Source organism: Grammomys surdaster, unplaced genomic scaffold, assembly GCF_004785775.1.
Source record: "Grammomys surdaster isolate TR1022 unplaced genomic scaffold, NIH_TR_1.0 125231, whole genome shotgun sequence".
Lineage (NCBI taxonomy): Eukaryota > Metazoa > Chordata > Mammalia > Rodentia > Muridae > Grammomys > Grammomys surdaster.
The window spans coordinates 429,278-453,486 of NW_021620120.1; the positions used below are offsets into that span (position 1 = coordinate 429,278).

A 24,209-nucleotide genomic window follows, 5' to 3' on the forward strand; every position below is an offset into this window, starting at 1 on the left:
TCCTTCTCCTCCTTCTTCCTCTCTCTCTCTCTCTCTCTCTCTCTCTCTCTCTCTCTCTCTCTCTCTCTCTCTCTCTGTCTCTTTTTCTCTCTCTGAATGGAAATATTTATATTATACCATTATTAGAGAATCTACTTTTTGTTTTTGTTTTTGTTGTTGTTGTTGATGTTATTTTTAAACAGAAATCATAGTTAGAACTTCTGAGGCGATTTTGGATTTAGATTTCCTAATGTTACAGTTGTTACAACTGTGGAAAGTGGCTCCACAGAGATGGCTCAGTGTGAAGACCACTTACTGCTCTTCCAGAGGAGCCAACAACTATCTGCACTTTACATTATGAGGCAGATTTGAAACCTTGTGGGGATTAAGGGCAGAATATTATAGATTAAAGTGATAGTTTGGGTGTAAAGTTCACATGGAACAGACTTTAATTAATCTTCTTTTTGAAAATAATCTACTTAATTTTCTTTTATGTCCTTTGCTGTGAGATCTCCCAAAACTGGAGTTGCAGACAGTTGTGAGTTGCCATGTGGGTGCTGGGAATTGAACCCAGGTCCTCTGGAAGGGCATCCAGTTCTCTTAACCACTGAGCCATCTCTCCAGTTTTATGATTAATCTTATTATATATAAGAGTTGTCTGGATTTAGAAACCACTTCTCTGGGCATACCTGAGAGGGAACTTTTAGAGAAGACCCACCCTGAATGTGAATGACATTATGGAACAAGCTTAATTCTCAGATTGAATGAAAATGGAAACAGGAGAAAGCTAGCAGAGTGCTTTTATTCCTTTCTTACTTCCTGATCCACCAAGACCCCACCAGTAGTACCACAGCATCTGCTCCTGTAGCTATGCCTTCCCTTCCCTGGTGAGCTTTACCCTTCAAACTTGAGCCAAAATACCCCCCCTCCACACACACACACACACACACACACACACACGTCACTTCTTGTGACGCATCTGGTCACAGAAATGAGAAAACGAATTTCATTGCAAGTACTTGTAAGAATTATAAGCATCAGAGGTACCCATTCATTGCTGACAGAGATACAAATTGCATAGCCACCATGGGAGATACTCAGTAGTTTCTTTAAAACTAAGGAAACACTTACTATATAATATACAGTGGCCACACTTACAGGTATTTTCCTGGGACAAATCAGGAGCATGATGCAGGCAGCATTTCGCCTTTCTGGACTTCTTAAATCATGGTCACAGTCAAATTCAAATCAAATAACATTCCTCAGTGTGCTGGGCCAGTCCTCCTCAAAAGTGTCAGGGTTATTAAAATTAAGAAAAATCAGAGAAATTGGTCATAGCCAGAGGAGCCCTAAGGATCAACTGAGACCAAGTGTGTGGTGCCTTGAATAACATCCTAGGAAAGAAAAAGGATATCAGTAACAACTGAAGAGTGTAAATGAAATATGTATAGATAAGTGTGTCCATATAGTTTCATGGGTTATAAAATGTCTGGTGATGTGAGATTTATTTTTATGTATGTGTGTGCTTGCATGAGATCATGAGACACAAATATGCAGTGCCCTTGGAAGTCGTAAGAGGACATGTGAGTGTTGGAACTGGAACTGAGTCTTCTGCAAGAGCAGACAGTGCTCTTGACCAGGGAGCTGTCTCTCCAACCCTGTAGGATGTTTTAAACAGAGAAACTGGAGGCTCTATATACTACCTTTGCAGTGTCTCGGTGTGTGTGTGGGGGGGGAGGGGAGCATCCTAAATTTTATTTTAAGAATTATTTATGTGTGTATGAGAGAAGTTGGAGTTACAGGCTTGTTGTGGGCCACCTGATATGGGTGCTGGGAACCAAATTCAGACCATCTGCAAGAACACAGTAAGCATTCTTAAGCACTAAGCCATCTTTCTAGTCCCATACATTCTAAAATTTAAAAGATCATGTTTAGAAAATAGCCTTCAGGGCCCAGGAGTGTTTCTCAGTAATAGACTGCTTGTCTAGTATGCGCTCTGGGTCGAATCCCCTGTTCTGTGTGCATGTGCACACCGCCCCCATCCCTCAACCAACCAACAGAAACTAGAACAACAAAACAATCTGTTCCATTTTCCAGGGTTGGAAAGGGGAAATCTCAGAGATACGACAGAATTCCTTCTAACAGCTCTAAATTTCTTCCACCACTGCTTAGATCTGGGTGCTCAGAAGCATCTTCATCTCCTACAAACCTTGCCCAGGTTTCAGTAGGCCATTTCTGTCTGATTTCTAGACAGTCCTACCCTCCTGTCCCTTATACAATCTGAGAGGGGAGAGCAGTAGCGCCCTCGTGTGGCTGTGATATTGAGGCTAGAAGACCCTACAACCTCTTAGAGAAATTTCCTGAGACCTGACTCAGAGCTCAAAGCAGTGTCACGAGCTGACACAGAGTCTGAGTGCTTCCCAAATCCAGGCAAACACATATGCGTCCTCTTCTTTGAGTGATGGTAGACACTGACTTGATGATACAAGTCTCCAAATTAAGTTGGGCAGTGGTGGCGCACGACTTTAATCCCAGCACTTGGGAGGCAGAGGCAGGCAGATTTCTGAGTTGGAGGCCAGCCTGGTCTACAGAGTGAGTTCCAGGACAGCCAGGGCTACACAAAGAAACCCTGTCTCAAAAAAACAAAACCAAAAAACCAAAAACAAACAAACAAACAACAAACAAGACTCCACTGCAACTTTTTGGTCGAGCAGTGGTGGCACACGCCTTTAATCCCAGCACTTGGGAGGCAGAGGCAGGTGGATTTCTGAGTTGGAGGCCAGCCTGGTCTACAGAATGAGTTCCAGGACAGCCAGGGCTACACAGAGAAACCCTGTCTCAAAAAAACAAAACAAAACAAAAAAACAAAAAAACAACAACAACAAGTCTCCAGATTGACTATACCGCTAGTTTGTAGCTTCCATTAATTCCAGAACTTTCCTCTTTCTGGGAACTAGCCCAGAAATTCCACAAGTAAGATGGAGGAGGAGGAGCTAGAACTACCTAGTGCAGTGTCCTGGGAAGATAAAGAGGTCACAGAAGTCAAAATAGGTAAGTCGAGACTGGGAGGGAGGCCAAAAGGAATGCTGGGTGGAAACCAGAGAGAAAGGCACACCGGAAGTCTAGTCGGTGGGGGGAGACATCAGTGCTTCAAGGGTGGATTCTATTGGAGATAGGCTTAAGAGCCTCAACCCTAGTGCTGCTTTTCACATGGATAGTGACTCATTGAAATGTCAGGTTATGAGAAGCTGAGAGAAAGGAGAAGAGAGGGAAAGAGATATTGAAACATCGTAAAATAAATTTTTTCATTGTATTTTATATGTATGGGTTTACATTTTGCTTGAAAGTACACTTGCTCACCACTTGCATGTCTGGTTAAAAACTATGTGTGTTAGGTTTCTCTTACAATTGCCTGGTTTTTTTTTGTTGTTGTTTTTGTTTGTTTGTTCGGTGGCAGTATGTTTTGGCTCTTCATATTGTTTGTATTGTTATGATGAAACACTATAACCAAAAAGAAAGTCGCAGAGGAAATGTTTCATTTGGCTCACACTTCATATCACTGTTCATCATTGAAGGAAATCAGGACAGGAATCAAACATGGCAGGAACCTGATGCAGTAGCTGATGAAGAGGCCATGAAGGGGTGCTGCTTACTGGCTTGCTCCTCCTAGCTTGCTCAGCCTGCTTTCTTCTAGAACCTAGGACCACCAGGCCAGAGGTGGTACCACCCACAATGAGCTAGGCTTTTCCCCAATCAATCACTAATTAAGAAAATGCCTCGCTGGGTGGTGGTGGCACACGCCTTTAATCCCAGCACTTGGGAAGCAGAGGCAGGTGGATTTCTGAGTTCCAGACCAGCCTGGTCTACAGAGTGAGTTCCAGGACAGCCAAGGCTACACAGAGAAACCCTGTCTCGAAAAACCAAAAAAAAAAAAAAGAAAGAAAGAAAAAGAAAAAAAGAAAAAGAAAGAAAATGCCTCACAGGCTTGCCTATAACCTGATCTTATGGAGGCATCTTATGGGAAAGCAGAGCAGTTCACAATGTATAATGCACAGGAAATAGTGGAGCAGTAACAGGAAGCAGCCAAGGCAAGATGTAGTCTCCAGATACATACTACCAGTGGCCTACTTCCTCCAACCAGGCCCTAGCTTCCCAATCTCCCATTGGATTAACCTATTCAAACTTTAAATCCATAAATGAATTAAATTATTCATTAGGTTGGAAAACTATGACTTGTTTCTAGAAATACCTTCACATACACACACAGAGATGTGCTAAAGTTCATCAAGCTGATTATTCAGACAGGGTCTCACAGTCTAAGCTAGCCTGGGACTGATTAGTAGTCCAGGATGATCCTTACTTAAAGTTTGATATTTTCTTGTCTCAGCCTTTTAAGTGCTGGGATTAGAATTGTGTGTGACTATGTCTGGATCCCTACTCAGATTTCTCTATAATGTGAACCCAAACCCTGGCGGGGGAATCAATGACACATATCTAATGGCTTCCTGGTTAAGATAGTCTCATATAGCCCAGGCTAGCCTTGAACTCACTATGTGGTTGAGGATAACTTTGTTATTTTGATTTTTTTTTTCTTTTCAGAGCTGAGGACTGAACCCAGGGTCTTGTGCTTGCTAGGCAAGCACTCTACCACTGAGCTAAGTTCCCAACCCTTGAGGATAACTTTGATCCCCCCTTCATCCATCTTTCACATGCTAGGAAGACAGGCATGTACTACCACACATGAGAGATGTTCTCTTTAGTAGTGGATAAAATTTTCTGCATTCTCTAAATCAAGTTGTCTCTGGAAAACCTAGCGTAGAGGCACTGAAACTGAAGAGGCGACAAACCTAGTGCTATGCAGAGTGTAGTTGTATCTAAAGATTTGAAGCATTTCTTAGATATCAGCAAAGCAGAGAATTCCTGCTACTTCAAGGCAGGAAGAAGGATGCCGAGCTAGATAAGGGCGGTGTGCAGCGAGCTAGAATGTATCTGGGCTTTCTCAAAGGTTCTTAGTACATCAGACATCAGCTGGGAATAGCCTAGGTGCCAGTAGAGTGACTAGCATGAAATGCTGAACTGTTCTAAGGGCTTCATTTTCCTATAGTGTTAGAATATGGGCCAGGGCTACCTGCTTGGCAAGATGGTGTTTACAACGCAGTGGCTTCAGTCATATCAGCTAGATCCCTGTTCAAACCTCAAGAACGAAGGACCTTAGTCCTTCTGCCAGGTACAGCAGTATATGTGCAATCACGGAATTGAGGGGGTCTTGAATTCAAGAGCAGTATGGGCTCCATAGTGAGTTCCTAGGAAGACTTGTCTCTTAAGTAAGTAAAGAGTAAATAAATAAATAAATAAACAAACAAACAAAGTTTGCTTAAAGTTGAAGAACAACCTAAATCAGCTAACTATGGTTGCCCAGTTTTGTAAATAAGGTAATTTGAAGCCAGGGTGAGAAACAGGTTGGTTTTTTTTGTTGCTGTTGTTGTTTTCATTTTGTTTTCATTGTTCTTTTTTTTTTTGTTTTGTTTTTGTTTTGTTTTGTTGTTTTGTTTTTTCGAGACAGGGTTTCTCTGTGTAGCTCTGGCTGTCCTGGAACTCACTCTGTAGACCAGGCTGGCCTCCAACTCAGAAATCTGCCTGCCCCTACCTCCCAAATGCTGGGATTAAAGGCATGTGCCACCACTGCCCATCGAGAAACAGTTCTTTATTGACATAAAGTGTGGGTTTTTTGTTCTGTTTTGTTTTGGTTTTGTTTTTTTTACTTCGCTGCCCGTCTGTTTCATGTGGATTGCTTCAATCTAGTACTTCAATCTATACTTTCCTATCACCCTCCCTACCTGTGCTTGTGCTTTGGCTGCCTGAGACATGGGCTAAATGTTATTGAACTTATTAAAAGCAAAAAGGGGTGGGGCACACTGGAGCTCAGTGGTTAGGAGCACTGACTGCACTTCCAGAAGTAATGAGTCCAAATCTTGGCAACCACATAGTGGCTCACAACCATCTGTAATAAGATTTGATGCCCTCTTCTGGTGTGTCTGAAGACAGCTACAGTGTACTCATATAAATATCATATAAATAAAATAAATAAATCTTTTTTTGTTTGTTTGTTTTTTGGTTTTTCGAGACAGGGTTTCTCTGTGTAGTCCTGGCTGTCCTGGAACTCACTCTGTAGACCAGGCTGGCCTCGAACTCAGAAATCCACCTGCCTCTGCCTCCCAAGTGCTGGGATTAAAGAAAGGCGTGCACCACCACTGCCCGGCAATAAATAAATCTTAAAGAAAAAAAAAAAAGAAAGAAAAGAAAAAGGGTTACAGAGAGAGACTGAAGTGAATTCGGTATGTGAAACACTAGTAAGACTTGACCTTGGTGTGATACCTATGTAGTGTCTGTATCTTTTTTTTTTTATCATTATTTTTATTCTCATGTGTCTGTGTGAGTGCATGCCACATTTGGGATGGTACCAAAAGAAGAGTGTGGGGTCCCCTGGTTACAGGTCGTTGTGAACTGTCTGTGCTAAGACGCCTGGAATCTTCCTTAACTACTGCACCATCCTGTAACTTACAGTCTTTTAAGTCTCGTGTTGCTTTCTTGGTTTTTACTTTACTTAAAATGTTGCTCCACAGCCGGGCAGTGGTGGCGCACGCCTTTCTTTAATCCCAGCACTTGGGAGGCAGAGGCAGGCGGATTTCTGAGTTCGAGGCCAGTCTGGTCTACAGAGTGAGTTCCAGGACAGCCAGGGCTACATAGAGAAACCCTGTTTCGAAAAAGCCACAAAAAAAAAAAAAAAAAGAAAGAAAAAGAAAAAGAAAAAAAAAGAAAAGAAAAAAAAGAAAGAAAGAAGAAAAAGATGTTGCTCCACGGTTCATTTTACTTGTCTGAGAAGTTCCAGTTTTCCTTTGGTCTCACCTTATTTTGTGTGTGTGTGTGTGTGTGTGTGTGTGTGTGTGTTTTGTTTGTTTTTTACTGTGAAGCCCAGACTGGCCTGGAACTCACTTTCACCTGTCTAGTACAGAGAATTACCGAACTGAGTCACCTGTTCCTCCCATCCCCCATCTCCCCACCCTCTCCCCCACCCCTAGCCCCCATCCCCCCACTCCCATCCCCCACCCCAGGAGCAAATACTTAATCTTAGAAAATGGAATTTCCTAGCGCAGCTGAGACCAGTGAAGACCGACCGTAGGCGGGACGAGAAGGCGTGGCATGCAGGCATTGGGCTTCTTCAGATCTAAATTTCTGACCTTGGCAGACAGCCGCTTGAGATGTGTTACCTGCGGATGGAGCAGAACGGAAGCAGAGGGACAAAGTAGCGGATTCCTGACTTCGGGCAAGGGCGCCTTCCCGGGTTCACGCCGCTACGTTCGTGTCGGAGCTGGAACACGCCCAGCCCTTTGTGCTGCTGTAGTCCAAGGCGACGGCTCGGAAGACGAGCGCTGGGGACGGCGGGGCTGCCGAGCTCCCAAGTAGGGCTGTCGAGCGCGGTGAGAGCATGCGGGGACCCGGGTGAAGCCCCGCGGTGGAGCCACGAAGGCCCAACACCTGGGTGGGAGAAGCCGCCTGGCTCCGCGGTGGAAAGGCTCACGTGGCTGAAACCCCGGGGGTTTCGGGGCTGGGACCGAGGCAGATCCGGCAAAGCCTACAGCGTGCGGGCATTTTTCCTCAGATTGTGTGTGTGAGAGCGTCAGGGCCTCAGATTTAGAGAGCCGAACAGACACGGTGTCTTGTGGCAAGTCTGCCTGATCTTCCTGTCTTAGCTTCCTTTGTGCTATTGGGGCTGGCTCCTCAGATTTCCGAAACAATGAATGGGCTTTAGTTGGAGGAGTCCACTCAGGGTTGAGAGATGTCTCTGCACAGTCCTTCCAGAAATTTACCCAATGGAAGGGTGAGGCCAGGCCTGGCCCATCTACCATGCCAGGGGAGTGGGAGTTGGGAGGGACGACGACGGGGCCTGACCTCCTGCCAATCAACAGCTAAGTCTTACTCGGTCTCCTTGCATTCTCAGGGCTTCCTCCTGGACCAGGAAAGAACAATCAGAGAGGTAAATGAGTGAGGAGGTGGATGGAGGTATGCAACACCTGTCAATCTCCTTAAGCAGCCTATGTCTATAACAAAGACCGATCCCTGCTCTGTGTGAATGTGCTGCTTCTGTTGTTGTTGATGGATAATGATTTATGTAGCCCAGGCTGTCCTAGAACTCCTGGAGATCCTGTCTCAGTCTTCCTGGTGTTTGGGTAATGGATTGGGTCACACACATCTTCATGCTATTGTGAAGATAAGGGGATCTTTGCTGAGAATGGTTAAGGACAGGTCCCGGAAGACTTTGGAATGTGGTTTTTCAAGAATAATGAGAGGTGAGACAGAAGGAAGGAAGAAAATCAACCTCAGATCCTAGAATGCAGCATTCCTGGCAACATTTTGAGGATCAGAGTTAGCAATTCCTTGAATGCCTTGTTCCTTGCTGGTACTTTCACTTAGCAAAAGAATTGAGAAGAAAAGAAAGAGCAACAAGTCTCCGTGCCTTTATGCTTCCCTTGTATCTAGAGAGGAGAAATAGAAATAAATAAAGATTTCAGAGTGAACAAGGAATGTTAAATGTTGTTGGGCTATTATCACTGTGTTGTACAAATGACACTGGACTCATGATGCCAAGACCTAAGATGATCCAAAATGATGGGAAAGCCTTACATATTCAGACAACTTGTGTTTTGGGGTTTGATTTAACTTGTCTCTAGTACTATATGGTGCATAGGGATAGATACTCTGATGTTCCTTCATGCTGGGTAGTAGTCACAGGTTGCACTTTCCGGACAGCTAGATCAGGAAAGGAAACAACACACACTACAGTGTACTTTGTGACTAAGCTATGAGGTTTTGTAGGTATATGTATTACTTGCATTTCTGACTTAATGATATTTTCAGTTTAAGAGGTCATCAGAGGCTAGCTCCATTGTAAAATATCAAAATATCTTTAAACATTGAAGTTGTAAAGCTTGGTGTATGCATAAGGCTTAGTGGTATAGCACTTGTTTAGCAGACACAAGCTCTTAGGTTTGAGACCCAGCATTCCACCCACATATTCAAATCACAGAACCTATATTTTAATTTCTGGTCCTGGAAGAGAAATTTACTTTCATCTTTCCAGTGAAATCAAGTCATAGAGGATGAAGAGACAGACTCAGAGTGGTATGTGACATACTGAGGTATGTATTTTTCAGTGATACTAAGTCTAGAATTAAACATTACTCTCCCATTGGTCACATGTCCTGAAATGGATGACTTAACGCTTACGCTTGAGGTTTGTGAAAATGGAGCCAATTTACCTCACGTGGTATTGCCGAGAAGGCTCCATCACAGTGCAGGAAGCTAGTAACTGGGTGTTACGGAAGTACTTGTTCCTTACTCTCTCCTTTTGCTGATATTATATATTTTTCTCAAACCTTAGATTTCTAGAAGTGGGCACCAGCATATTGTGTCTAGAAGCAGTCTGGAATACAAGTCAAGCGCCTAGGACCAGCCTGGCATTATCAAACAATGGCAGCTAAGAGACAGGTAACCAGAGCCCTGAACTCTATGGCCTGAACTTTGAGGGAACTAAAGCTGTCACATGAAAGGAGAATTTGGACAGTTGAACAATCAAGGAAGATAATCTCTTTTAGAGTAAATACTTTTGTTACGAGAAGCAGTATCAAATTCTTGGGCCCTTGTAGGAACCCTCCCACTACCCAGTACCTGGAAAATAGAGAATCTCATTAGTCTTGGGATCCAGACCAGAAGGCTCTAAAAGTAGAAAGAGACACCACTAAAGACATGCTCCTCTTTGGGGTAGCTAGTATGTTAGCTGCTCTATAGAAGCCCAAAACAAAGATTATGGTGGAAGAATTGGGGAGTTGGCTCTGAGTGTTGTAAAGTACTTGTTGCACAAAGTTGAAGACCCAGTATGGAATCTTTAGATCACACATTAAAACGAGAGAGAGACAGACAGACAGACAGACAGAGAGACACTAGGTCAGCAGGATAACTCCAGAGGTTTTCTAGCCAGATATTCTTGTTCAGTGGGAGATTTCCCAAAAAATAGGTAGAGAAAAATAGAGGAAGGCACACATGCACATAACACAGAGAGATTGCTAGTGAAATCTAACAGAAGAAAGGAGGTGGTCAGGTAAAGAAGTGGTAGGCCCTAGACTCTCTTGAGGTATTTTCCCTGCCTGTGGATCCAATGGAACCCCAGATTGTCCCAGGCCAAACAATAGAAAAAAGGAATTGCAAGATCTCCTCTATCTTCCATACCACCTTGGAATCTTTCATAGTTTTCCTTCTCTCCCCTCTTCTCCTTCCCTCCCCTCTTCTCTCCTCTCCTCTTCTCTGTTCAGTGAGAGTTCCATCTGTGCCCATCCTTTGCTTTCTGTGTGCCACAACTCTGGATTATGTGCCCTTCCCTATACCCTTTCATGGTATTTTCTTTCTCTTAGGTCTCAATTCCCAAAATCTTAAGTACATGTCAGTATTTTATAGTCCAAGTGAGAAAGTTTCCCACCACCATACACATAGGGCCAAATAGTAGTCCTTTAAGCTGGTGACCAGGAGCAGGTTAGTGCCTCGGGAAAGCTCTTGGCATTGGAAGGAAGCTCAGGGGTACCACATTTATAAAAGCAAAACCACATTCTCATGGATAGGTTAAAGGAATCTGTAATATGTGTTTTGCTACACACTCAGCAGAGATTTTTGGTTATGCATTTGGGCTATGGACAGGACTGTAGAAAAATCCTAAATGCATTGTCAAGGCAGATGTGATAGTGCCTAAGCCAAAGCAGAGGCTTAGGGACTGAAAAGTCCCTGAGCAGACACTTCAAGTCTCTGTATTTACAGTCTAAGTCTGCCCAGCCATCAAGGACATCGGTCAGTTATGAGGACGTGGCAGTGAGTTTCACACAGGAAGAATGGAACCGTCTGACTTCTACACAGAAGAACCTTTACCAGAATGTGATGTCAGAAACCTTCAAGAACCTAACATTTGTGGGTAAGAGACTGTGACTCCCTCAGCATTCTCTCTGTCCTATAGCCTTAGAAAATATGCTTGCTGTTTCTGATCAGATAGACCAAAGTCAGCCTGAAAGATCTGAGTCACAAAATTCAAGGGGAAAAGTAGAAGAAATAAAAACTTAGAAGATAAACTGGGCTTGGAAACAGAGGTAGGAAGATGAGATTAGGGTAATTCTCAGCTACATAGCAACTTTAAGGCCAGTCTGGACTACCTACATGGGTCCAGAGAGGTAGCTAAGGGGTTGAGATAGTACTTGTTCTTGCAGAGAACCTGAGTTCAGTTTCTAGACCCACATGGTGGCTCACAAACATTTGTAACTCTAATTCCAGGGGTCCCACACCTTCTGACTTCTATGGGCACCAGGTATGGATGTGGTTCACATACAAATATACAAGTAGGCAAAACACTTAAGTCACACACACAAAAAAACTAGAAACAAAAAACACCCCAGGAATATAAGGATAATGCTGTGTGTGGGTTCATGTATATGTGGGTACACTTATGTGTTCACATGGAGGCCAGGGTCAAATTTGGGCTTCACTCCTCAGAATACATCCACTCTGTACTGACTGACCAGTGAGCCCTAAGTATCCACCTTTTCTACTTCATGGAGCTGGGTTTACATCCAAGTGCCCTTACACCTGGCCTTCTTAATGTGCATTTCGAGGATCAAACTCAAGTGCTCATGATTGTATGGTAAGCACTTTATCTACTGAGCTACCTTCCCAACCCCAGGGCAACACTTTTATCATTGTAATTATATTGTGAAAATATGCAAATTTGACTGTAGGCCTGGTTTGTTGATAAAAGCCTGTAATCGAAGACTTCCAACACTCCCAAAATTCCTGGATCTGATGCAGGAAGATTGCAAACTAAACCCCAACCTTGGTTATACAGATTGATGCCAGCTTGGACTACATAGTGAACCTACCTCAAAAAACACCTGCCTGTATATCCAACCAATATTTAGTCAATAATATCCAACAATATCCAACAATATTTAGTGTGAGGCATTATACCAGAAGCTGCAACCAAGTGTCTTAGATTAGTGTCCTTTAAAAACAAACCCCCGCCAGGTGGTGGTGGCGCAGGCTTTAATCCCAGCACTTGGGAGGCAGAGGCAGGAGGATTTCTGAGTTCGAGACCAGCCTGGTCTACAGAGTGAGTTCCAGGACAGCCAGGGCTACAGAGAAACCCTGTCTCGAAAAACCAAAAAAAAAAAAAAAAAAACAAACCAAACCCCCACATTTTAAAGGTTTATTTTATGTATAAGAATGTTCTGCTTGCGTGTTTGTATGCACACTGTGTGGGCCTGGTGTCCATAAAGGTTAGAAGAGGGGATGGGATTCCCTGAAACTGGTTATGGATGGTTGTAAGTCACCATGCAGTTACTGGGAACAGAATCTAGATCCTCTACAAGACCAAAAGGTGCACTGAACTGCTGAGCCATCTTGCTAACCCTAGATTAACGTTCTTAAAGCAAACCTATAGGAGGTAGCCTGTTGTCTGCATAAGACATAAAGGGGCTTAGCATGAGACCACTTTGCTTCATTTCCACACTGCAGACAGTCTTGGTAGTGCATCTGATCACTCAGAAGGATGGAGATAATTCAGAGCCAGCTTGCATTGTATACCTTGTTGCCAAAAACAATAAGACCATTCCCCTGCCCCCAATATGACTCCACTCAGAGCCAAAACTTTTTTATTGGAACACCGGAAAAAAAGGAAAAGGATAGAGATCAAGTCTCTATCCTCCAAAGACAACCGGTGAGAGCAGTAAAGGAAGCTGGATATGGTAGCTCACATCTATAATCCCAATACCTTGGTTTCATCATGTATTTGGGGACCTATCATCTCACAGAACCAAGGGCCAGCAAAATGGTTCATTGGTTAGGAGTGCCTGCCACCAAGGCTCACAATTAGAATTTGAATGTACTTGGTGTAAAGAGAAAACTAACCCTACAAGCTGTCCTGTCTCTATAAGCATGCCATAGCATGTGTATACTTGCATACATGCATACAACAAAATAGTAAAAGTGCAATTAGAAAAAAAAAACTGCAGAGGAAAGAGGAGGATAAAAGGGACCCAGGATAATCTCAGCATGGTGAGCTGACCTAGCTAGCGCATCGAGCTCGGTATCTATGTCTTTCCATCGATCTGTGTTAGACTTGGGACTAGAGGAAACCCTGAGATCAAAGTTTTAAGTCCACTGGCTTCATAATGAATAGCCAAGATTTTCAAAACAAGTAATCTAGTTTCCAGGAATTGAGAGATGGCCTGTGAGCCTTTCAGTTAGTGTCACCCTTTGATTAAGAAGTTCTTCCTGGCAGAAGTAGAGAAACAAGTTCCACAATGTTGACCTGGAGAGAGATAAGCTTGTTACTGAGATAAGAGATAAGGAATTGAGAGGAATGTTAATTTAAGTTGGCCACACTTCCCAGCTCAGACACTCCTGGTGTGTTGCTTCTTACTCCAATCCAATTATTAATAATTACGAGCATTACTTTTCATTCCCAATTTTCATGTTGCAATAGCCTTCCCTTGGGCGAGAGATGTAGCTCACTGGTAGTCCGATTGTATGCACCTCCCAACACTGGGAGGTGAGTTCTCTGTTATCTGAAAGTATTTTGTTCAGATGGTTCCTGAAGGTACAGCCACACATAGCACTGAGGCCTAGTTACATGTTTTTTGTTTTTACAGAGCTGGGGATTGAACCCCAGGCTTTGTGTACACCAGGCAAGTGTTCTGCTACTGAGCTGTATCCCCAGGTCCTGAGTTCTGTGTTCTGTACTAGACACAGTAATAAACTAAAATACTAATAAGATACAATAGTTATAATCTATATTTAAAAGTTATGTGAATGTGGTCTTGCAGTAGGGAATTCATTTAATATTTTGTACTTGGCTGACATGTGTGTAATCAGGGATGAGGGGAGAATTACTGCTTTATTATCTGTGGGGTATCTGGGAGAATATGAGTCATATTGAGAGTGGGAAGATGGATTTCAAAGATGTAAGTTGATATTTAGATATTTGAGATTATAGAAGATGCCTATGAAATTTTTACTACCCACTATTATTATTATGAATATATTTTCCTGTTTCTAGCCTATGAGGTCCAAGGGTGGATGGTTGCATTTTAAAGGCTGGGAAAAGGGAAAAGTGGCTTGTACTGAGTGCACACCTTGTGCTGGTGTTCTCATAGTACACTGTATATTTTCCCTCCTCTACCACAGAAAAGAAATCTCAAGAACCTAGCCCAGATCTGGAAGATAAGGATGATGAGGAGAAGACCTCCGGTTGCACTGGGGTGTTCAAAGGTGGACCGTTGTTTTTCTGTCTGACCTGTGGCAAATGTTTCAAAAGGAACAGCTTCCTCATTAATCACCAGTTTCCTTTGAGGTCCAGGAGGCTAGCAGTCACAAAGCCGCAAAGTCGCAAAGCCCGCGGCCGCAAGCCCCAGCATCATGGAGACAGACCTTTCTTTTGCAATCTCTGCGGCAAGACTTACCGTGATGGTTCTGGACTGAGCCGTCACCGACGTGTTCATTTAGGTTATAGGCCCCGTTCGTGCCCTGTGTGTGGAAAGTGCTTCCGGGATCAGTCTGAGGTCAACCGCCACCTGAAGGTGCACCAAGACAAGCCAGGGGCTAGCCACCTAAAGGTGCACCAAAACAAGCGAGTGGCTAGCCACCTAAAGGGACACCAAAACAAGCGAGTGGCTAGCAACCAGAAGCGGAAGGGTAAGGTTCCACCTCCAAAACCTGCATCCCAAGCGCCCGCCCTCAAGTATGTGAAAGTGATCCAGGGACCAGTAGCCAGGGCTAAGGCACGGAACAGCAGAACCTCTTCCCTGAATGTGCGATCCAACTCTATTGCAGTGGTCCACTCAAAAGAAAAGATCTCTTGCCCCTATTGTCGCATGACTTTTGCCATGAGAACCTGTCTCTTAAGCCACCTCAATATCCACTTCAGACGTCAACACAACCAGCACTTCTGTTGCAGAGAGTCCCACTCAGCCAACACACTCAAGATGCAAAAGATCTACAATTGCCCAGTCTGTGACAGCTCCTTTAGGGGAAAGGAAAGCCTGCTGGATCACTTGTGCAGCCGAAGACCAATCAGATTCAGTAAATGCTGGGAAATCCTGGGTCATTTGCTTGGCTATCTTCGTGAACCCGTGGTGCTGGGAAATATTTTTAAAGTAAGGGAATCTCCAAGGAAAAAAATGGAATCCAGGAAGAGAAGACGGAGACAAGCATACCGTAAGAATCTGGAAACAGACTCGTCTGAGGATAGTGAGGGGTCTCTGTGGTCAATGGAGGATGCCACCAGCTCTGACCTGAGTTGAACCCTGACCTCATGAGTTTGAACCCTGAGACCCCTGTAACAGGAGGAAAGAACTGAATCCTGACTTCACACATGCTCATGCATGACCCCATCTCCCTACTCCACAAAATAAATACAATTTTTAAAACTAAAAGAAGTGGAGGTTAGGGAGGTCTAACTGAGGTCTTTGTACTTGTTTTCTCCTGAAGACTGACCTCTGGGATCAGGAGGCTTGAGCAGGAGAGGAATGGATGATGAAGGAAAGAGACAAGGAAAGAAAAAGAAGTGTGCACAGAGAAACTTGTATTATTAATTAGCACCTAGCTTGTTTATGTCTGGTAGACCACCAAGTAGTAATTGTTGGGAAAACAAACAAACAGTGTATACTCAGAGAAATAAGATAGGAGAAATGAGAGGAGTATGAAGGAACACGAAGGTATGGAACATAGGGGAGCAGACCCAGTTCTCTCAGCCCTCGCTTCTCAAGGTCCTCCCACCAGGCTGCCAAAGCAAGATGGTGTTGCTCTGATCAGTATTCTTTTTATTTTTAGCTCCAGGTTTTGGTTCAAGCTCCCATATTCATACCCTGGCTTGCTTAGCTTTCCTTGATATTGTGCACTTTTCTGTCTCTGTCCCCGTACTCTCCATATTGATATTCTTTTCCCAGTCAAGACTGTGGTCTTGGAAGAAATATCCACCGTTTGCAGAGTTGATGTTCTGTAGTTGATAATGATGTTGAAGTGCTCAGTATCCCGGTTGGTGGAATCACTTCTGTATTACTTTGGCGCATAGGTGTCTCCTGATAGACTGCCTGGCCTTAGCCATAGGGTGTTTTCTAGAGGCAGACTAAGACAGTAAAAAAGACGTGGAAGTCAAAAATTAGAGGAAGGAGCTGAAGAAAGGCAGACAGTTGAGGGAGGGAATCAAGTTCTATTTGGGATCCAGAGTGTTTATAGAGATGTAGATTGGAATATGTCCATAGCAAAGAGGCCAATGAGAGACATCCCCAAGGACCTGCCAGGCTCTCCTTTGCTCCAGGAAGAGACACCATCACTCAAAAGGGGTTTCCTAGAAAGAAAGACAAGTGACTTAAAAAATCTGCCAGTGGGTTCTTTTCATGAAGTCAGTGAACCTAGGAGATAGAAAATTCACAGGGTTCATGTTCTCTCTACCCCATTACCCCCAACCTCCTGGTTGGTCTTGAAGGGAGATGAGGTTTAGGAAAACTATTATGGAAAATGTCAAAGGAGGCTACAGAGTTGGATTCTGGCTAAGGGGCACTAAAGGGTATTAAGTCAACAGGTAAGAGTGGCTCAGAGCCTCTCTGGCACTGAAAATGTGTCTCAACAGTGAATTCCCTTCCCTTTTCCCTCACAGGAGTAATTACAGCCCTCCCTGAGATTATGGTCCTTCAGTAACCATGTTCCCTCTGCTGGGTTTTTGTTCAGTTTAGAAGAAGGAAGAAAACAGTTGGGTACAGAGGTACATGCTTATGACCATAGCACTTGAAGATGAGGATTGCCATAGTTTCCAGACCAGTCTGGTTTACGTAGTGAGTTTTAGGGCTGCATAATGAGATGTCTCAAGAATGGAGAGGGATGTTAGGGAGAACTTACTTAGCTCTTCAAGAAACTGTCCTGTAAACAAAGAGAAATGAGTCGATAGGTGAACAGTGGGAGTCCCCCTCACCTCCTACCCTCCCCCAGACAACCCTCCCTTTCCATTAAGGGTCCCATGCATCTCATTAAGTGGTTCTGTTTTCCTGAGGATTCTGATGTCATAGCAAAGAGATTTCCAGCCCTGGAATCTAGAGCCTTGGTTCCACTCTTTCCATTCTGGTCTGCCTATGTTCCCTGCTGCATATTAATCCTGTTTGCTGCCCAGACACTGTACCTGCCAGTCTTCTGTGCAGCCAGTTATAGCAGATGATCAAGGCAACCAGGGGTCCAAGAACAGGCACAATAACAAACAGTGTTATCTTCCAGCAGGGCACCCTTAGGAAGTGAGGATCTAAAGAGTAAAGCAGAACAATGTTTCTATACTATACCCACTCTTCTTAACCTGAAGCCCTCAAAGGACTCTGGGGACAAACTATAGAGTCCATGAATTTGTATGAGGTGCGCTGTGCCTTTATTTCCATTAGCTTCTGATTGAACTTAGCTTTTTCTTTTTAGCTGATTTAGCATAGAAAGCCATGGGCTATGTGACGCTTTCATACGTTGCTCATATTCAGCCGCACACTAACCCTCCCTCCCATCTATAGCATTTTTTGTTTGTTTGTTTATGGGTCTTTGTTTGGAAGAAAGGTTTCTTGCTTTGTATCCCTGGCTGGCCTTGAACTTGAGAAATCCTCTCCTGCCTTAGCCTTCCAGGCCAGGTCCTGCGATCACAAGTCATCAACCCTTCTTTCCCTAAGGTTTTCTTATACTAACAAGTACAAGCAGCAGGCTATGGATGCAGTCTCAAAAAGGGGAAAAAAAAGTCAAAAACTGGTATTAGCACTGGCTGTATTTATGACTTCAAGATACAAACATGGCTAAGAATTTAGATATTCAAATCTTCTAAAATCCTGAAGATTGGGAAGGTAGTTCAGTTTGTAGCTTGCCAGAGCTCTGAGTTCTATCCCCAGCACAGCATATACTAGGCTTGGTGGCTCACCTATAATCCCAGAATATAGGAGGTATAGGAAGGGGGATCAAAATTCAAGGTAATCTTTGGCTACATAGCGAGTTTGAGTCCAGCCTGAAATACATGAGACAGGCATTTCAAAACAGAAATGGGATCAGTGAGACGGCGTAGCTGATAAAGGCACTTGCTGCTAAACCTGAAGACCTGAGTTTGATCCCCAGACCCACATGATGGAAGGAGAGAACCAACTCCTCCATAATGTCCTCTGACCTCTGTCTGAGCACTTGCCCACACTCACCCACTACACACGCGTAATAAAATACATTCAAAGACTACATGTGTGACATCATACTGGCCCAAAGTCAAGTGCTAGGGTGGAACTTAAGTGTGCCAAGTACCAGGAAAGCTGAACATGGCTACATCTGGCTTCAGATGGAAAGGCTGTTTATGTTTAGGAAGGTTGATTGGAAGAGCAATTTTTTTGTGGTCTGCTTAATGTTATTTTTTAGTTGTATGGAATCTATTCAAACATTTGGATGTTCTGTTGCTGGTGTTGTCTCTGCAATCTGAAGTGAAGAAAATGTAAAGATGATTCTTGAGGAATTAATATTCTAGTTGGGGCATGCATAGTTGAATATGCATTTACCAGCACTTGAGAGTTAAAGGCAGAAGGATCGAAAGCCCACGGCCATCCTTCATGACATAGTTTGAAGACCAGCATAGCCTATGAAACCCTGACTCAAAAGTTACTATGGCTGTAGAGATAGCTCAGCAGTTAAGAGCACTGACTGGTCGTCCAGAGGTCCTGAGTTCAATTCCCAGCAACCACATGGTGCCTCACAACCATCTGTAATGGGATCTGGTACCCTCTTCTGGTGTGTCTGAAAACAGTTACAGTGTACTCGTATATATAAAATAAATCTTTTTTAAAAAGTTACTAGTGAGGCTTCTTTACTTTCTCCTTGAAGAAGCTTTTCCTGATGAATCATGTGCTTGGATTGTACTCCTGAAAACTAACTCTGCCATAAGTATAGCAGATAACTTTTTTTTAAATGTAACTTTCTTTTCTTTTTTTCTTTTTTCTTTTGATTTTTCCAGACAGAGTTTCTCTGTGTAGCCCTGGCTGTCCTAGAACTCACTCTGTAGACCAGGCTGGCCTCCAACTCAGAAATCCGTCTGCCTCTGCCAAGTGCTGGGATTAAAGGCGTGCGCCACCACCGCCCGGCAAAATGTAACTTTCTGTGTATGTGGCAAATGTCTTTAATTCCAACACGGGGGAAGTAGAGGCAGGTGGAGCTCTCTGAGTTCAAGGCCAACATATCCTTCATAGTGAATTCCAGGTTAGCCAGGACTACACATAGTGAGACCATATCTCAAAAATTTTTTTTTCTTACATATGTATGCCTTGTGTGTATAGCTGTCTGCTGTGGGGTCAGAAAATAGAACTTAGGTCCTCTAGGGGAACAGCAGGTGCTCTTAACCACTGAGCCATGTCTTTAGTCCCGGTGGTTGTGTCTTATTCAAGTATATTTCATTTTTCCCACTGGGCACACAATTTTTTGTGCAAAGGATCTCTTTTACCACGTTTTATAATTCAAAAGATTTTATACACACACATACACAATTTGTAACATACATTCAGTGTAGGGCCTGACACTGGAATATGGTACATAAATAAATGTTTGCTACATTCCTCTTTTGAATGCAAAGAAAAAAAAGGTAGAAGGGCCTTACAAAATAGCCACTGGTCTGGGCTAGAAAGATGGCTCAGCGGTTAAGAGCACTGACTGTGCCAGGCAGTGGTGGTGCATGCCTTTTATCCTAGCATTTGGGAGGCTGAAGCAGGCAGATTTCTGAGTTCAAGGCCAGCCTGATCTACAGAGTGAGTTCCAGGACAGCCAGGGCTATACAGAGGGACCTTGTCTGGAAAAACAAACAAAAAAAGCACTGACTGCTCTTCCAGAGGTCCTGAGTTCAATTCCTAGCCACCACATGGTACCTCACAACCATCTGTAATAAGATCTGATGCCCTCCTCTGGTGTGTCTGAAGACAGATACAGTGTACTCACATGAATTAAATAAATAAATCTTAAAAAAAAGAAAAAGCCACTGGCCCTAGTCCCCCAGGCCACTAGTGAAATCCCATGTCTTGGGAGGGTTGGGACATGCCTGAACTTACCAAAAGTCCGATGGAGGTTTTCTGAAAAGAACAAATAAGAATAGACTCAGTAAGGAGCTGAAAGGGAGTCCCTTCCCTGGGTTCTAGCCCTGATGCAAAATAAACTGTACTGTAAGAACTCAGGTTAAAACAATTTCTAATTTTTAGCTGCCTATAGTTTGAAATATTAAAAGTTCCCAATAAAGGGAGCATGGAGCATTGGAGGAGAGGCAGAAATGGTCGGAAGAGAGGGACATTTTGGTTAAGCTAAAAAAGACCTGATGAGGAATTGGGGCAGGAGGGTACTTGGAACTTACCGACTTCTGCACGAAGTTTTCCTAAAATAGAAAAAGACAGTTTTTTTTTAGTTCCTGATCTGTCAGTATGAGAACCTTTTCACACCCAGCACCTTGGGCCTTTGTGTGGGGAATTTTTTGATGGTCCAGGAGCATTTCAGGAGAGTAAGAAGGGCTCTAGATTTAAACCAAGAAGTCAGCCTCTTTCTGTAGATATTGTCTGAATTAAATAATGAAATAAAGACCACAAGAACCTGGAACTGATGAGGATTGGCTGTGGTATCTGTCATCCCAGCAATGACAGGGCTGATTATGCTGAGGTAGCTGGCTTCTTTTCTTTTTTTTCTTTTTTTTTGTTTTTGTTTTTCAAGACAGGGTTTCTCTGTGTAGTTCTGGCTGTCCTGGAACTCACTCTGTAGACCAGGCTGGCCTCGAACTCAGAAATCCGCCTGCCTCTGCCTCCCAAGTACTGGGATCAAAGGTGTGTGCCATCATCGCCCGGCGCTGGCTTCTTTTCTTACAACTCCATGTGTTCCTCCCAAAAGTGCTTGCTTGGCTGGAGAGAATGACCTTCCAGAAGAACAGGGCCCACTGTTCTTTGGTCAAAGGTATACAAGTAGTTGCAGTTCACAACTAGAACCTCCAAAACTTTTTGCGTTTGAGAATGCAAAAGTCTAGCCTGGCGGTGGTGGCACACGCCTTTAATCCCAGCACTTGGGAGGCAGAGGCAGGTGGATTTCTGAGTTCGAGGACAGCCTGGTCTACAGAGTGAGTTCCAGGACAGCCAGGGGCTATACAGAGAAACCCTGTCTTGAAAAAACAACAACAACAACAAAAAAAGAGAGAGAGAGAGAATGCAAAAGTCTTCAGGACTGTCCCTTAAGAACCTGCAATGCTGAAATCACATGGTTGGTTTGTTTTTCTTATTTTATTTTTATCTGTGTCTCTGTGTGTGTGTGTGTATACACATGAGTATGTATGCCTCTGGAGTCCAGAAAAGGTTGTCAGATCTCCTACTGTTATGGGCGGTTATGAGTTGCCTGATAGGTGCTAAGGATAGAACTTGAGTCCTCTGTAGGAGCAGTACAGGCTTTTAGCCTCTGAGCTGTCTATCCAGAACTATATATCATAAGGCTTTATCATTTCTTTCATTACTCCTTGCTCAGTTCACGTGGCCAAGAAGATTGTCATTTTTGTAAATATAAACCCATATCCCCCCTGAAGGAAAAACCATACCTTTAGTGAGTAGCTACTCTATGTTTGCATGTACGCTAGACACTTTCCTCTGTAAGATTCCCACAGTTTAAGAGGAAAAGGCTATCCCTACTTGGAGACTCGGAGAAACCTAAGAATTTTTCTCATAGTTGATGTACTGCCTAGCTCTGTGTTCCTGCTCTATTCAGCCATGATGATGGAGTGTCTTTTCTTTGCCATGGAGTAGGTAACCAAATGTTCTAGGTGAAACACACAAACAAACACTACTCTCACTGTGGGGCTAGGGATGTAGTAAAGTGTGGAACACTTGCCTATTGTGTATAAGGCCATTGTTGATCGATACTTGTGTCCTTTCCATGGCCCAAACCGTCTTTGCTGCCACACTCCGTTATCAGCAGAAGGAGGTAGAAATTCAAGAACTTGTGCTTTGGTCTGGTAAGGACACAGCACAAGGAGACTCTGACTACAGGCTCTGGGCACAAAACAACTTCCTCAACATCTGAGTTTATGTCCATAGTTGAATGGAAAAGACAAGGGAGACAGTTTTTTAATACATTCCATGTGGCAAAGACTTCCATTTCAGACTCTTTATTAAAACATGAAGTGGGGCTGGTGAGATGGCTCAGTGGTTAAGAGCACTGACTGCTCTTCCAGAGGTCATGAGTTCAAATCCCAGCAACCACATGGTGGCTCACAACCATCTGCAATGAGATCTGATGCCCTCTTGTGGGGTGTCTGAAGACAGCTACAGTGTACTTATAATAAATAAATAAATAAATAAAGTTTAAAAAAAAAAAAAAAAAAAAAACATGAAGTAGTGGGGCTAGACACATGGCTCAGGGTTAAGAGTTTTTGCACCTCTTGCATAGGACCCAGGGTGCAATTCTTAGTACCCACACAGAGCATCTTACAACCACCTATAGTTCCAGTTCCAGGGTCTCTGACACTCTTCTGGTCTCTTACAGCACCTATGCATACGTGTGCACATATAGACAAGCACACACAAAAATTTGAAAGTTTAAAAAAAATTTTAAGATTTATTTTTATTTTTTTTATTTATTTTTTTTAAAGATTTATTTATTTATTATATATGAATACACTGTAGCTGTCTTCAGACACACCAGAAGAGGGCATCAGATCTCATTACAGATGGTTGTGAGCCACCATGTGGTTGCTGGGATTTGAACTCAGGACCTCTGGAAGAGCAGTCAGTACTCTTAACCACTGAGCCATCTCTCCAGCCCAAGATTTATTTTTAATTGTGTGTAGATGTGTGTGTCTGCATGTTGATATATGTACATGTCTGCAGGTGCCTGAGGAAGCCAGAGATGTTGGATCCTGTGGAGCTAGATGGTTGTTATATTATAGTTATAGATGGTTGTAAGCTGTCTGATATGGGTTCTGGGTTCTCTAGAAGAGGAGCAACTGCTCTTAGCCATGGAACTATCTTTCCAGCCCTTAAGATTTATTTTTTGAAATGCCTAATATTTTAGACCTTACAGACTTTGAAGAGACTACTCACCCACTTTCACAAAGCTGCTAAGGACTATGAAGGTCAAAGCTCTACTGCCTGTAACATGTCATCTCAGCAAGTCACCGAACCACCCCTACACTCAATTTCTTCCTCAGCAATGAGGCTGACACTATTACTTCACAAGTAGATGCAAAGTAAATCATTCAGTAGAACCTGTCATGTAGTTCTGAACTGAGAAGACTTAAGGATTAACTGTCCCTAAGAACCAGGAAACAATCCTGACAACCCCACCTGATGCCCATACCTCTTAGTCGGTGTTGCAGGAAGAGGAATACAAGGCCTACAGAGATCTGCAGGAGGAGCATTGGTACAAATGCAATGAGAGCCAGCACACTAGGGTTGATCCAGTAGAAGGGATCTGAAAGGCAGAAAGTACATGTCACCCAGATTGCTTCCCCAACACCCTGTACAGAGCCTGTGCTGCAGTAGGTTGGGTTGAATCAGGGAACCAACATCAAGATTTTGTTTGTTTGTTTGTTTTTTGTTTTTTGAGACAGGGTTTCTCTGTGTAGCCCTGGCTGTCCTGGAACTCACTCTGCAGACCAGGCTGGCCTCAAACTCAGAAATCTGCCTGCCTCTGCCTCCCGAGTGCTGGGATTAAAGACATGTGCCACCACTGTCCGGTTCGACATCAAGATTTTTAAAAATACTGACATTCCCAGGCATGGTGCTAAACACCTGTAATCCCAGCATTCTGGAGTCTAAGGCAGGAGGATTGCTGCAACTCACAGGCCAGCCTGCAAGACCTGTCTCAATAAAAGAGGAGGGTAACATAGAGTGGAAATGTTGGTAAAGTAGGCTTGTTTCCTAAAAGAGATAATGTGGACATTGTTTTTTGTTTTGTTTTGTTTGTTTGTTTTAAATGTGCCAAGTCTGTCCTTGAACTCTTTGTCCTCCAGCCTCTACTTCCCTAACGCTAGGAATTCAGGCCTGAGCTACAACTTCCCAAATTTTATTCAGTGTTTTCAAAGGAACTCCAATCACTCTATGTCGCTGTCTCCCTCCCCCTCCCCTCACCCCTCCCCCTCCCCT

The 24,209-nt window shown here is 43.5% G+C and overlaps 2 protein-coding genes across 2 annotated transcripts in view; one reads left to right on the forward strand and one right to left on the reverse strand.

Annotated features, from left to right (window-relative positions):
• Positions 1–7,393: 7,393 nt before the first annotated feature.
• On the forward strand, positions 7,394–16,353 carry Zfp57 (ZFP57 zinc finger protein). Its single transcript, XM_028785435.1, has 5 exons — positions 7,394–7,457; positions 7,979–8,014; positions 9,419–9,525; positions 10,843–10,993; positions 14,254–16,353. Exons 3-5 carry the CDS (start codon positions 9,508–9,510, stop codon positions 15,366–15,368), a joined length of 1,284 nt encoding a protein of 427 aa, XP_028641268.1. The 5' UTR covers positions 7,394–7,457; positions 7,979–8,014; positions 9,419–9,507; the 3' UTR covers positions 15,369–16,353.
• Positions 15,630–24,209, reverse strand: part of Mog (myelin oligodendrocyte glycoprotein) — a 13,441-nt gene continuing 4,861 nt past the window's right edge. The window contains exons 3-8 of the mRNA XM_028785436.1: positions 23,422–23,535; positions 20,450–20,470; positions 20,154–20,174; positions 17,240–17,356; positions 16,963–16,983; positions 15,630–16,414 (exon numbers count right to left, since the gene is read on the reverse strand). Of these exons, the coding sequence (XP_028641269.1) occupies positions 16,401–16,414; positions 16,963–16,983; positions 17,240–17,356; positions 20,154–20,174; positions 20,450–20,470; positions 23,422–23,535 (308 nt within the window). The 3' untranslated portion in view covers positions 15,630–16,400. The remainder of the gene's footprint in view (positions 16,415–16,962; positions 16,984–17,239; positions 17,357–20,153; positions 20,175–20,449; positions 20,471–23,421; positions 23,536–24,209) is intronic.

Coding starts and splice junctions, on each gene's coding strand:
- Zfp57 (XM_028785435.1), top strand. Junction 10,994..14,253: donor CAAGAACCTAACATTTGTGG/GTAAGAGACTGT, acceptor CCTCTACCACAG/AAAAGAAATCTCAAGAACCT.